The 14,602-nt window shown below is 51.0% G+C and overlaps 2 protein-coding genes across 2 annotated transcripts in view; both read left to right on the plus strand.

Moving 5' to 3' along the window:
• Positions 1-6,027, plus strand: part of RNF43 (ring finger protein 43) — a 58,033-nt gene extending 52,006 nt beyond the window's left edge. The window contains exon 9 of the mRNA XM_074922943.1: positions 5,984-6,027. Within this exon, the coding sequence (XP_074779044.1) occupies positions 5,984-6,027 (44 nt within the window). The remainder of the gene's footprint in view (positions 1-5,983) is intronic.
• A 3,637-nt stretch (positions 6,028-9,664) lies between these two features.
• SUPT4H1 (SPT4 homolog, DSIF elongation factor subunit) lies at positions 9,665-12,485 on the plus strand. Its single transcript, XM_074922862.1, has 5 exons — positions 9,665-9,767; positions 10,095-10,201; positions 10,320-10,375; positions 10,567-10,620; positions 12,071-12,485. The coding sequence occupies exons 1-5, from the start codon at positions 9,699-9,701 to the stop codon at positions 12,136-12,138; spliced, it is 354 nt and encodes a 117-aa protein (XP_074778963.1). The 5' UTR covers positions 9,665-9,698; the 3' UTR covers positions 12,139-12,485.
• Positions 12,486-14,602: the final 2,117 nt, after the last annotated feature.

The raw sequence follows: 14,602 nt of genomic DNA on the forward strand, positions 1-14,602 counted from the left end.
GCAGGTGCTGGCTCCGAGCAGAGCCTGGCTCCCTTCCTCGCCCTGCCGCTGACGCATTGCAGGTCCTTGGGCAAATCGTTTTGATTTAGGTACCAAATACAGATCTAGCTGCCTAATTTCTGTTAAAATGCTGGCCTTAAACTCATGACTCACCATGCCCATTGTGCTGTGGAGGTAATAACTTCCTCTCCATGCTTGTCTATCCAGCCCTACACCACACCCAGGCTGCTGGTGGTGCAGCACCTACCGAGGAGGCAGCGGGGACCGGGGAGAGGCTGGATGGGGCACAGTGCTGGCTGCCTGTGGCGCTCCAGGCTCTCAGACTCCCAGGAGCAGATTTTATTTTTTTTTTCCCAGGCGCAGAAGTGCCTGACACTGCAGATAGATAGGTGATACGATAGGTTCTTCAAAGGGCCCCGAGGGATGCTGCCGTTTTGAGAGTTAAGGAGGCAGCAGTGCAGAGATGTCTCTGCAGGTTGCTCTGAGTGCTGATGTCCCCTGAGTTGGAGGCAGTAGGCGATGGTATCACCAGGACACAGGTCTCCCAGGATCACAGACGGGGACCTTCACACGGAGAGAGCCCTCCTGGCATGAGGGCAGGCTGCTCAGGAGTTGCTTTGAGCTCCCATTTCAAAATTAACCTGGGATGACCCCCCAGGCCACCAGAGTAGCAGTCTGTGCACCTAACGCAGGGCGCTGGGTGCTGCAGTGTCCAGGGCCTCACAAGGGTCTGTGCCGTGATGCCTCTGTCTCTTTGTAAGACAGCCCCAGAGGCCTAGATCTGCACCCACCTCCTGATGGTGTGATGGGGGGAAGGCTCTCTGGCACCCAGAGCCATGGTGTGTGCAGCCTTCGCTCCCTCTCACCTCCCTTTAACAGGAGCTAGAAGGACCAATGTGTCTGAAAGCCGTGTGACTCTATTTGACTGCAGTAGCTTCTGTGGGTGCTTTCAGGACCAGACAGTCAGAATCTCCTTGTAAAATTGAGAAAATACATAGAAAGGAAGGATTTAACTTTATTAGGAACTGAGGACAGTTGAAGAGAGCAGGAGCTCATGCAGGGCTTATGCAGAAAAGCCATCAAACTGAAAACATGTTGGTTGACATAACACAGCCTCTGAGGTATAATAACGTAATATTTCTTTATCTTAGAAAGGGACTGGGCATAAATCAATAGAGACCAAGTAAAAAGAGCAAAGAACAATCTCAGTAGACAGTCCCATATAAGCAAGACAATAAAATAGTCAAGGAGACCAAGGAGAAATGCATACATGCCTCTAGATAAACGTTGTAAGGCTAAAAAATATAAGTGGTGGAATTAGAAAGCCCAGCTTTAAATTAGTTTTGACATAAACTTTTCAGAAACCCAGTTTAAAAAAAAAAGCCAACAAATCAACAGTGAGACCCTGTAATTCCCAGGTGAAATTACAGAGAGGAGAAGAATGTGTCTCTTCTGGTGGCATGGGAGGGACACTATGCACTAAGGAGAGTGTCAAGTCCAATGACAAATAACATAAAAATCCCCAATTGTGCCTAAGTAGGAGGAGTATGGTATTAGGGTTATAATACATATATATGTATTAGCACAGGCTGCAAAAGAGGAGCCTACATATACATGAGAACCTTCTTCAAATAATACTAAAAGAAGCAGTCAAAAGCATAAGACGCTTTTGGGCACAGGGATCATTTAAAGCCCCAGAAAAGGGCTGGCCAAGCAGCAGAGCAGAGAGAGCAATTAGAAACAAGAAGCTGTTCTTCCAAAGCGAAGGTGTGGCTAGACAAAAGAAATCAGAAGCGAGTTGGATGCAAAGCTAAATGCAGAGCCATGGTGAGGCAGGCCAGGAAGCATTTCTATGAACAACTTGTGAAAAAGAGAGAGACTATTAATGCAAACATTTTCATCAGAAGGAAGAAGGCTGCCAGAGGCTCTGCAGGTCCAGGGAGTAACGCAGGGATGTTCAAGGGCTGCAACTGCATAGTAGAAGAGCAAACTGAATTTATTGCATTAGTGATCAACATGGAAGCGTTTGAGGAGGTTCTCAGCCAGGCACATCTCTGTTCAGGGCATGGGGTAGAGGATCCCTCATAAATCAGGTCATCAGTTTGACCGTTTCTGAAACGCACCAATAAAGTGGATAGTAACAAATTGCCAGGACTACAGATCACTTCCCTGGGCATCGTGCAGGGGCACAAGCACAGAACTGCTAAATCACAAACGTGGACTCCAATCTGTTACCCATGCCCAGAGCCAGAAGGAAGAGCTGAGGGCAACATCAGCTTGAAACAGCTGAAGCTACAGAACAATGAGCCTGACTTTCCTGCCAAGCAAATTGTTAAAAATTCAAATACAGGGTCTGACTTGTAGGCACATGGCTAAATGTGAAAACCAGGGGAGGAGGCAGCACAACTTCTGTAGAGAGAGATAACGCCTCACAGATCTTTTATGGGAATGAAGCTCTCAAAGGATAAAAGGGAAGGTGCTCTCATAGGTAAATAACTTGCTAAAAAATAGAAGACAAAGTGCAGATCAGTCTTAATGGAGGAAAGTTACTCGGAGAAGGAGGAAAATAGAGTTCTCCAACTGTCTGCACCTTTCAGCAAGCTCATAAATATCCTGGATAAGGAGAGGAGATAGCAAAGTTTATAAAAGACAAAATCCTTCAGTATTGTTGGCTTTAAAACTGTTTACAAAGTGTTACAGAAGGATCTCCCATTGCTGAGTTATCAGGCAATAGAGTGGTGGATGAAATCCCCTGTAAGCAGCACAAAATGCCACACACAAGCAGAATCTAAGTAAAAAATCATTATTAGGAGCCAGCTGGGAACAAACGTGGGACAAGCAGAAAGTGGTGTTACGCAGCTGCGTAAGTCTGTGGTGCTTTCACAGGTGGCATCCACCACTGATCACCCCTCCTCAAAAAAGGATAGAACAGACTTGGGAGAAGTGCAGAAAGGTATTGAGCACAATCACAATGATGAGGTTTTTCTGAGAAAACAGAAAGAATATAGAAACTTATGTGTGGGAAATAGATGATTAGCAGAGGATATGTAAGAGAGGATATGAAATCAGGAGAGCAGGGGAGAAGGCAGATAAGAGACACTCACTGGTGCTCACAACAAAAATAAGTGGTGGCATCAAATGAGAACCAGAAGCTTTAAAACACCTGATAAGGTAACACAGACCGTGTAGTGAAACTGGTGCTCATTACCCAGCGGATGTAGTTGCCAGAAGTAAAATGGGTTCGAGAGCCTAGATCAAGAGCTATCAAATGCAGAGATGCAAATACTCTCTCTGGCTCAGGAAGTCCCTAAACCAGGGTTTCCAGAAGCTGACGGTGCATCTGTGGGATGCAGCACCCTCCAGGTGTGTGCTCACCTCGCCCAGCTGCAAGATGAGTCTGAATCTTGGTCCACAGCCCCTGGAGAAACTCCACTTGTGCAGGCAGTGCCATGCACTGGCATCGCAGGGAATAACGCTGCCCGCAGCCATCGTCAGGGCAGCGCAGATGATCCCAAAGAGGCCTGCATGATCTTGGTGTTTATGCTGCTTCCTTGAGCACCTCCACCAGCTTTTCTTGGTAGGATTTGCATAAAGATACATCCCTGCCTCTCTTGCCTGGGAGACTGTACCTGGGAGTTGTTTCACTGAAAAATCAATCCTCAAGCAATGCTGAATGGATCCTTTTAAGAGAAGTCAGACAACTAGCAATGAATTACAGCTAGATGGCTTCCTAAACCACCCCAGCACGCACAGGTCTCATCCCAGAACAGCCAGATTACTCCCAGCACAGGCTGATGAAATCTCTTGATTTCTCTCTCTGGGAAATCTTACCTCCTGCAGCACGCTGTCAGCATCCTCCCCCTCTCCTCCATCTTCTGCTCATCCTCTTAGCCATTCCCTTTCATGTCATGTCTTTGATCTTTACTAGAGAAGGGAAAAGGGATTAGAAGGCAGGAAAAGACCACCATTAAAACCTAATACCCAGAGAACAAGATTTCTCTTGTATCACTATGCGCTCCTTCAGCTCATTGCCCCATGTGGATCTTGATGGCTCTACCACCTCTCCCAATTCAAGACCTTTTTCACAGAATCACAGAATCATTCAGGTTGGAAAAGCCCCTCGGGATCACCGAGTCCAACCCTCAGCCCGACTCTACAAAGTTCTCCCCTACCCCACATCCCCCACAGCTCATCCAAACGGCCCTTAAACACCCCCAGGGATGGGGACTCCCCCCCTCTCTGGGCAGCCTATTCCACTCTCTGACCACTGTTTTGGTGAAAAATTTTTTCCTGATGTCCAGTCTGACCCTCCCCTGTTGCAGTTTCAAGCCGTTCCCTCTTGTTCTGTCACCAGTTCCCTGTGAGCAGAGCCCAGCCCCAGCCTCTCTGCAATGTCCTGTCAGGAGCTGTAGAGAGTGACGAGGTCTCCCCTCAGCCTCCTCCTCCTCACACTGAACACTCCCAGCTCCTTCACTGGCTCCTCACAGGATTGATTCTCCAGCCCTTCCCCAGCCTCGTTGCCCTCCTCTGCCCTCGCTCCAGCCCCTCGAGATCTCTCTCGTATTGAGGTGCCCAAACCTGGACACAGCACTCCAGGTGTGGCCTCTTTTTTTCTAACCTTCCTTTCTGTTTTCAGTAACAGGCGACACTCACACAGGCACAGTTTTCAGAAAATATTTTAATGCTGCTATTTGAGACTCGGGGCATCTGGCTGATCACAGAGTGATCAAATCTGTACAGTCTCTTTTGTGTTGCACATAAGCTGCTGTACACGAGAACCAGTTGGCCATTGCTTATTCAGCGTACCAGTGACACAAATCACAAATGCCAGATACACTCAAACTCTGTCTTCTGGTACTTTGGCCATGCCTGCACACATATGTATATGTATAACACTGTGTCTGTGCATTAATTTTCCTATGTCAACTCGCTGCATTTTCAAAGCAGAATCTCATTTGTTTGTTTTCTTCCCGTATATTTAATTTTCAAAGGTCCTGTTCCTACAGCTGGTGATTTATAACAAACAAGAATTTGCTGTGACTGTTTTGAAAAGTTGTTTTGAATTGCTCTCTCTGAATATCTGCATGGGCATTTGTTTCCTTTTGATCCCACGAACATTCAGGAAAAGGGACATGTGAAAAATTATGCATATGGGCTATGCTGACCCTGCGTGAGAGTTGTGGGCAGACTTGAGAGAGATCTGGGAAGGGACCGTGATGTGTGTGTTGAGAAAGGAACTATCTAAAGCAGTAATTCAGGGTGCACCATTTCCAGGCAGCCCTTATGTTGAATGTTTCGAAGTAAACTACTCAGCAATTGCCTGTCAATAATTCACCAGGCAGAAGGGGTTGGGGAAGAGCAGGAGCTGCAGTCCTTGCTGGCTGGGCACAAGGGACTGGCATTTGTGGCCAACCACCACTCACTGGGTTTGGCTTGTTTGGGACTCGGAAGCAATTTGTGCAACCTCTTGAACATCGTGAAATGCATGTGCCATCCCTTTCCTTCACGCACACATCACTCGCAGTCAGCTTTTGTTGTCTGGAGTTTCTGTTGTTGTCCCCTGTCCCTGGAAGGTGCTGCTGTGGCACTGTGTAAATATGAACTGGTGTTATTTTCTGTTGCTGATAATTTTAAAAACAGCTGTACGGATTTTCCTCAAAGAACAAACATCAAAAAGCCTCAAAAGCAAACATCTAGTATCAGTGTGAACCCTGGGGTGCACCATGCCCTTAGCCTGTATCTTCTGAAATATTTAAAGAGTAGCTTGATGTCTTATCTTTACGTTTCACTGTGCTTTAACTTAGAGGAATAAACTAACTGGGGAGGTGGCCAGAGAAGTCCCTCCAAAATACTGGGAGAAACTTATTGGCTTTTTCTGCAGCATCTGTTCTCTGTATTGCAGGGTCAAGGCCCCAGCAGCTGCAGAGGGAATGTTCAGCGAGTTGTAGCTCACACTTTTCTTTTTCCTTTTCTTTGAATGCAGGATCTGAAGAGGAGGTCCAGGATGTCCATGAACACTCAGTTTAATAAAACACTGGCCTGTTTTCTTACTGGTGAGCTGGAGTGGACAAAGATGTTCAGCACACTGACCGTAGAGGAGCTCACATTTTGCTCTCTGCACAGGCAACGTGTAATAACCGACCCTGACCTGCACAGCCCACGCCAAGATGCAGACTGCAAATAAGCAACATGACACTTGTGGTCTCCTCACATGTTCCCATGTTGGGATGGTCACACAAACACAGAGCCATGATCTCCAGGTCCCCTTCTCCTTTGAAGGCACAGGCAGCCCATCTTCATCCTGTGGCATCTATCTGCATGGGCTGGCTCGCTCAGAGACTGGTCTTGGGACCAGCTGGAGTGCTCATGGAGCGAGTGCAAGCTGCTATTTTGGCATGTTCATGCCACAGAAGGTTTTGCTAAACACTTCAAAAATAAACAAGCCTTCGAGACCGAAAGCTGCAGAAATTACTTTCTGTGGCCTGGTAGCTTCTGACTTCATTTCCTCACTTAGGTCAAAAGCCAGACTTCTTCATTTAACTTTTTCACTCTTATTTCAGACACAGGAAGAAGCTGTTCTCCATCTCACCACTCACAGGTCTGCCCTGCAAAGTGCTGCTTCTGTCTTCATTGGAAACCAACAGCTCTCACCATTGCCCCTCAGCTGATGCCATCTCGGCCATTTGCTGTGTTTTGCCAGCAGCAGGAGAGGTGAAGGCACAGGGACGAAATCAGCATTTCTGGGAAGGAGCAGGGTCAGGTTCTTTCCGTTGCAAGGAATCCACCCTCTCATCTGGCAATGTGAACAAATCTTTTACTCATCCTCTAACTCCTCCACCTACCCTCAAAATAGGTGAGATGGCCAGCCCTGTTAAGAGCCAAGCTCATTTCACAGAATCAGCTAGGTTGGAAAGGACCTTGAAGATCATCCAGTCCAACCGTTAACCCAGCACTGACAGTTCCCAACTACACCAGATCCCTCAGCGCTTTTGAGCATATTTCAAACCTGGAGATGCCCCTGTCACAGGAGTCATGGTCTTGAGTTCACATGGCTCCTGCTTCTCTCCTTCCACCCTCGTTTCCCCAAGACACAGCAAAAATTCCCAGAAAAAACATCCCAGCAAAATGCAGAGCAGAGCCCCATCCATCACGCAGCCTTATCTTTGTATTTCTGAGACACCTGAAATGATCCTGTGAAGGAAGTTTTCAGAATACCCTTCTGCCTTTTCTGACATTTTGATGATGGAACGAAAAGCTTCCAAGAAATTGCTAGGCTCTTGGTTTATTACTTTTTTCCCCCCCTCCCATTTGTGGGGTTTTTTTTGGAATGTCTCTAGTTCTTATTTCCTACATCCATAATCTGGGGACATTCAAGTAAAATAAAACCTGCCAAATTCAAAACATATAAAACCCAGTTTTCATACAGCAGGGAATTAAGACTGTAGAGTTCATTGCTCCAAATGATCATTCAGGCCAAAGAATTTGCCAGATTCCCACATGAAGTGCACGTTTATATGGCACCAAGTGTTTCCAGAGTTAATGCTAATGAAACATAGGTGAGGATTCAACACTGGAGCTGAAGGTAACTCCTGACACTTTGAAACCCAGTCTAGGGACAGACTTCCCCCATCTGCTCAGTGCTCAGTAACCTTTCTGTGTCTTCCTTTGAAGTAGCAGCTGCTTCTCCAGTTCAAGAGAGCGCACTGGTTTTGTAGTCCCACTTCAGGATAATCCTGCCTCTGCCTTCCTTCCTTGGTGAGGAAAACTTCTTACGGGGTTTGCTGCCTTTGAAAAAGGCATCTTTGTCCTAGCTGCTAATCAGTCACTGACATTCAAGTGATGGTAGTAAAAGCCAGCCAATAGCGCACTGTTTTAAACAAAGCATTATTCCTTTGCTAATGTTCATTTCTTGTCTCCTGTGACCAAGCCAGTGCAGGACCTTTCAGTCCAAAGAAGAGCTGAATTTCTTTCATCATAGAAACCAGCAGAATTGTATTGTAACCTTTCCAGGTTCTTCTTGCTTTTCCTACAGAGCAAGCAGAAGACATAGGCTCAGATGTTTTCTCCCTTACAGGGAAGTCAGTCTTAAACTAGAGGAAAAAAACCCAGGAGTGGGTCTAGATTCCCCCTGTTCAACTTCTTGTGCACGTGGTCCATGGCTTGTCTCAACCAGCTCCTTGACTGGAGTCCTTGACCATCCTGGAGAGCTCAGATGACTTTACAGAGGGGAGGGTCATGAAGTCCAGGTGCTCCCAGCGATTTCTTTAGGAATCAAGAAGGCTGAGAGCCTCCAGGGATGCATTTCACTGCCTCAAAAGAACGAGCATCTAGTTTGCAGTCAAAAAGTCCTCCTCTCTTTCCCTCCTTATTGTTAAAAAAAAGGAGGGCTCTGAACCTGTGGCAAGCCCCCAGCTTCTTGGAGAAAGTGGTCAGCACTAACGCACCCTTTCCACTCCCTACTGCAGTATTACCAGGCTGTGCAGGGCAATGCCTGCTTTAAAGTGTTTTCCTTTCCTGATGTTATGCTGCTGTTCCTTCTCATCTAGAAAACGGCCATCCTAGATGCTGGGCCCTCTGCCCGGGGCTTGCGGAGCTGAATGAGAGTGTGCAGGTCTGCCTCGGTGGGTTCTCAAGTGGGAGGAGAGGGAGGAACTCCCTGGGAAGGTGGTTTTTAAGATCCTCTTCAGTAGCTGGACTACCATCCTTGGCTGCCTGGAAGGGAAGCAGCAATATCTGAGAAAGTGGGGGAACAGCTCCTCTCAGTTCCTGCACCTCTCATGTCTGGGTGATGCTTTTGAGTGCTCAGGACCTTTGGGCTCCCACCACCGAATTTCTTCAGCATCACTGCAATGAAGCAGAGCTCATTTTCCTTCATTGCGTCCAAAGTCCCAGCTGGAAACTGATGGAAACCAAAACATCCTGAACTCCCTCTCTCCGAAACTGAAGCCCCAGCCCTTCCCCAGGGAGCACCGTCTTCCCGGGACCTCTCACCCCACCAGGCTGGGTACGGTGGGCCAGGCTGGCTGGACCTCCTCCCTTCCTGCACAGAGCCTCTGCTCTCCCTTTTATAATGTTCAGATCCTTTTGAAATGTGAATATAGGTTTGGTTATTTGTTGTTGTTTTTTGTTTTGTTTTCTGAGTCTCTTCTGGCTCTTAGGGTTTGGGAATAAATTATGACCCCCCAAAAAAAGAGGAAGAATACGTTTTATATATATGCAAAACTGTGTATTTATGTCCGATAGAAACAAAGATGTGTGAATATGCTGATGTGCTCAGAAATATATTTATTTACTAATATATTTATCCATGTACCCGGTCTGCTCGCCTGCTTTTGTCCGTTATAACAAGCCGTTGGGGCTGTGTTCCAAATGGCGCCTCCGCTCAGCGCCATGGAAACAAACCGCTTGGACGGCGGCCCCGGGCCCGGTGAGAGGGGCCGCGGCCCGGCGCCAGGCCCGCTCTGACAGGAAGCTCCGGCCGGGCCCGTGGCCCGCTCTGCCCCGTCACCGGAGCCCCGGGGCCCGCCCGGGCAGTGCTGCCGACCCTGCCCGCCCTCGGCGGCTCCCGGCCGCCCTCCGCCGGGCGCTCGGCGGGCAGGGGCGGGCAGGGCCGAGCCGCCGCCGCCGCCGCCGCTGCCAGGCCCGGCCCCGCTCTGCGCCTGCGCGGCGGAAGCGGAAGCGGCGGCGGCGGCGGCGGGATGGCGCTGGAGACCGTCCCCAAGGACCTGCGGCACCTCCGCGCCTGTTTGCTCTGCTCCCTCGTCAAGGTGCGACCGGCCCCGGGACCAACACCGCTCCCCGCCGGGCCCCGGGCCTTTCCCCGCCCAGCCTGGGCCTCCCTGCCCGGGCCCGGGCCCTCTCTCCCGGGCTGCCGCCCGGCCCGCGCCTCCCTCGGGCCCTGGGTGCCACCCCGCGCGGACGGGCCCTCCCGGGGCTCCCCCCCGCCCCGTTCCCCCGGCACAGGCCTCCCTGGCTCCCGCCGGCCGAGCCGCCTCGCTCCTCCCTTTCTCAGCCCCTGCGGCCGCCTCGGGCCCAGCGGGGCCGCGTCCCTCCTCCTCCTCCGGCCCCGCGCTGACGCCTCTTGTCCCCCTCAGACCATCGACCAGTTCGAGTACGACGGCTGCGACAACTGCGATGCCTACCTGCAGATGAAGGGCAACCGCGAGATGGTCTACGACTGCACCAGCTCCTCCTTCGACGGGTGAGTGGGGCCCGGGCCCCGGCCAGCGGCGTTCCCCGGGGTGCCTGGGGGGACACCGTGGGGACGCTGCTGTGTCACCTGGCTGGGAAACGTCCCCTCACTCCCATCCCTCCCGCAGGATCATCGCGATGATGAGCCCTGAGGACAGCTGGGTCTCCAAGTGGCAGCGAATCAGTGAGTGTTTTTTCCCACCTGATTTGGGATCCGGAGACTCCTTTTTTTTCCAGCAAACCCTTCCCTGGGGCAGTGGGAGTTGTTGTTTGAGCTGCAGAGGGGGTTTCCCTGCCTGTCAGGCAGAGGCTGGCAGGGCTGCTCACCCACCTGCCCGCTGCTGCGTGGGCTAACTCTGTGTTTTCTTCCGCCAGGTAACTTCAAGCCTGGTGTCTACGCAGTGTCTGTGACGGGCCGCCTGCCCCAAGGTAACGCTGCCGGTTTGTGTTCAGGGGAGGCTCCTGCATGGCAGGGGGCAGCTGAGGGGTTATTCAGCACCTCAGGTGCTGGGGCTGTAGCCCCCTCTGAGGTGACATACGGAGCAGTGCATTGCGCTGTACCTGTGGGGTGAAATCAGGATTTGGGGGTTCAGTAAACATGGCGTGCTGTGAACAGCACACGCTGGGTGGGTGAAGGGATTAGCAAGGTGACTGCAAGAGGGAGATACTGGACGGGAGGGTGCATTCAGGGTTCTGCAGACAAGGTTTTCTGCCTGCAGTCATTCAGCACTATGCCTGTCAGAAGATGCTGCTGACTAAAATGTGTGATACCAGACAAGCTGTCAGAGGGTTAAACTGTGATTAGAGTGACTCCAGAAAGTGGGTGTGTTTCAAACCGTTCAGCTACAGGGAAACACAAAGGTTTGTCCATAGAAAAGAGGTTTGCAGGATGGGATGCTGTTACGGTAGTCTCAGTGAGCAGATAGCCCTTTCCATCATCATACTGCACTGAGGGCAGTTAAGGTGGGTTTTGTGCATTTAAAAATGGAGTGGGGTGTGTAGAGAGTTGGTCTTACCTCTGTAATGCAGAAACTGCATGATCCATCTAGCTGAGAGCCCCTTCCCTGTACGTAGCCCTAGATCAGACTCCTAACCCAGGAGTGCTGCAGTCCACATCCCCAGGTGAGAGCTGTGCTTGTCTGGAATACCAGGCTCCTCATTTCTGACCTGAGCTCCTCCATCTGCATTGGGAAGGAGCTGGAATATCACAAGGCTTGAAGCCAAGGCCTGCCAGCACAGCTTGGGGCACATCCACAATACCTGGAGTGCAGCAGATGATGGTGTGAGCTTGATGCAACCGCAGGCAGGAGCCCAGGGCAGCAGGCAGAGGGGGTACAGGTGGGACATGCTGTCTTTGGCCTTGCTCAGCCCATCCTTGTGTCATGTCGCAGGGAGGAGCGTGGGGACTGGGGAGCGTGGTAAGCAGCAGGCTGCACTCGTGGGCCTTGCAGGCTGTCCTTTGGCTGTCCCATGGTGCTGGGGAGAGCCGTGCTGAACCCCATGGTTCTCTCCTGCTATCCCTGTTCTTAAGGGGGTTACTGAGCAGGTGGGATGTGCCAGCAGGTCACAGAAGTGACCAAAAGATTTAAGAAGAACCGTTCAGTTACAGTCATAATATTCAAACATTTTCAGGTAGGAAATAATGTAAATTAAAAAATCACCTGGTTCTTTCCCAAGGCAAAACAAGAGTTGATGTTTGGGAGCTCTATCTAGGTGCTTAAACTAGAAGAGGGAACACTCTTAATGGTTCTATTAGAAGAGATGAAGATGATTGTCCAGTGCCTGATCTCTGCAACGAAGGCTATGTGACAGAGCAACCAGATTTTTTCAGGACTCCATCTCTAGAGAATACTGAAATGTGTTTGTCTCCTTGCTGCAGGGATCGTCCGAGAGCTGAAGAGCCGTGGCGTGGCTTACAAGTCCCGAGACACCGCTATAAAGACCTAAGGGCACTCTTGTACTGCCTGGAGGGTTCCTCGGTGCTGCGTTCAGACAGGCAGCGGACACACGGTGTGCTGCTCCAAAACCTCTTAGCTTTAGCATGTGGGAAAGTGAGCCTGGATTCAGAGGGAGTTTGCTGGCCTGGCTCCTCTCACTCAGTACCTCTGGACTCTGACATACCACAGCCTGCCCACACAGACCATGGACAATTTTTTGAGCCTTGACAAGGGGGAGGGTGCAAGTAGGTTTGAGAAAGGGGTGTTTAATGGTGATGCACAAACTTTTTTACAATTGGTGTGGAAAAGAGGGGAGGTGGGATATAGCTGTGTAAATATTTCAATAAAACATACTGCCTGGTCAGAGTTGAGTCCAGCTATATATGCAGTCAGGGGTTCCACCTGCTGCAGGGAGTGGGTGGCGTGGTGAGGGCTTTCGCTCTCAGTCCCCTGCCTGCCAGACTTGGGAGCCCGTGAGCCATCACTCTTAGGTCATGGACCATGCTCCTGCCTAGAGGGAGAACCTGCCCGGCCTGAATTGGGGTGGCCTTCACTTCAGGAACAAGCAGACTAGTGAATTGTGCCTTACAGCTCTCGTCCAGATGCAACAGGTAAGACGATGCAAAGTATTTCATGCGGAGGTCATGGTGCCCTGAGCCTGCAGGGCCCTGCACAAGGGATGTGGAAGGTCCTTCAAGTGGCCATTGCTGGTCTCCAGGGCAGAAAGAATGCGACAAGCCTGTTGCTGGTGTTGGTGGAGGCAGCACCAGGCCTTGCAGAGGGGAGGAGGGGACAAGCAGGGATGGAAACACCCATCCAGCCTCATATTTTGTAGCTGTCTGTTCCGAGTGTCAGCATGGATGGTGTCTGCATTGCACATGCTCCTGAGAGATTTGGTCTCCTTAGCTGCTGGCTCTTGCTTCATTTGGTTTAGTCCAGTTCAGCAGCAGCCACCAATTACAGGTGGCTTGTCCAGGGGCAGAATCCTAGATCAGGAACTCCTGAAATAAGCATTTATTGTTTTTCTGAGGTAATCCTGTAAGTGGAAAGCTCAATTTTTGTTTTCTGTAGACAAATAGTGGAGAACAAATACAGCCTGAAAACTGCATTTGATCTGGGATGAAAGCGGCTGCAGTGATGGGAACGTGTTGCTGTTGGGGAATGACACTGTCAGGAGTGCGGAGGCAGTGTGCTCTCTGTCCTCTGCTTTGTAGAGCTGCCCCCAAGAAGAGTCCCAGGCCCTACAGGTCAGGCAGCACATGGCTTTCTGGGGGTTTCAGAGCAGATGTGTGGCTGGAGAAAACTGCTGTGAGCACACGGGAGCAATGTGGGGGCCACGGTGTTGAGAGGAAACGCTGCAGAGAATGACGTCTTAAACCACGTTTCTCTTGGGGACTTGCAGAGATGATGCTGATGTCAAGAGTATTTGCTTGGTGCAGACCAGGACGAAGTCAAGTTGGTGGGTGCTGGGCTCCAGCAGACACCTCCAGGTGCAGGTGATCACCCTTTGTGGGAAGAGCTGAGGGTGCTTCAGCCCCTGACCTGGGGGTTAGAGCCTCTTCCTGGGAGGACGGAGCAGCAAGTTCATGTCCTTGGGCAGAGTAGGGAATTGACTGATTTTCACACATCCCTGTGGAATATCTAAAGCACTTGAGTTACCTGTTATTATAATTTTCCTCCAGACTTGCTTGGTTGCAGAGACCCAACAGGAAATGCACCTTGGAAATACCCAGTCAGTCAGGTCTGTGGGAGAGAGGTACGACTGTCCCAGCCCACTGTGCAGGATGCTCAGGTTTGGACATTTTGGGCTCAGACCTCTTGGCCCTGGAGGGCAATTTCAGACTGGCTGTGTGGTGAGAAGCACAGGGTGAGCTGGGACCCCGCCGGGGTCTGTTCATCCTCTGCAGAATGATGCAGGAAAGCTGCAGCCAGCGTTGCCTGGGCAGCCATGTGAGGCTGATGAGAGCTGACGTGGTTCAGAATGAAGGGGGTCAAGGAGGATGAGATGGGCAGCTCTTCCTCTAGCTGGAAGAAAATGGGGCTGGGGAGTGAGGTTTTGGCTCCAGCCAGTTCGGGAGGATGTTGGGGGTGATGGAGATCAATCACCCTGGCCGTGCCCGGCCCTCGAAGCCTCACCCTGCCAGTGCCACGGGGTGGCAGCACGGCTTTGTGGAGCGGGGCTGAAGCCTGGGGGTGGGCTGGAGTGAAGCTGCTGGGGATGGACCCGAGCTAGAGAGACCTGAGGCACATCTCCGTTTTCTGCTGTATTTCACAGTGCCTTTCGCTCCCTGCTAGCTTCCCAGGTTGTGTCCTCCTTCCCTGGCTCCTAGGATGGGGATGCCAATGCTGGAGGCACATCAGGACCCCTTCCCCAGTCCCAGACCACCTTGTCCCCTGGCCCCATGGTGTGGAGGAGGTGACAAGAGGGCTCTGCACAGGACCCTGGGCAGGGTGGGCCTGTTTGGCTGGGCTCT

Source organism: Athene noctua, chromosome 19, assembly GCF_965140245.1.
Source record: "Athene noctua chromosome 19, bAthNoc1.hap1.1, whole genome shotgun sequence".
In the NCBI taxonomy this organism is placed as follows: Eukaryota; Metazoa; Chordata; class Aves; order Strigiformes; family Strigidae; genus Athene; species Athene noctua.

Bases quoted from the DNA above. Each gene is read 5' to 3' on its own strand.
- SUPT4H1 (XM_074922862.1), top strand. From the start codon at position 9,699: ATGGCGCTGGAGACCGTCCCCAAGGACCTGCGGCACCTCCGCGCCTGT. The intron at 9,768-10,094 runs GTGCGACCGGCC...TGTCCCCCTCAG, and splicing joins TGCTCTGCTCCCTCGTCAAG to ACCATCGACCAGTTCGAGTA. The intron at 10,621-12,070 runs GTAACGCTGCCG...TCCTTGCTGCAG, and splicing joins GACGGGCCGCCTGCCCCAAG to GGATCGTCCGAGAGCTGAAG.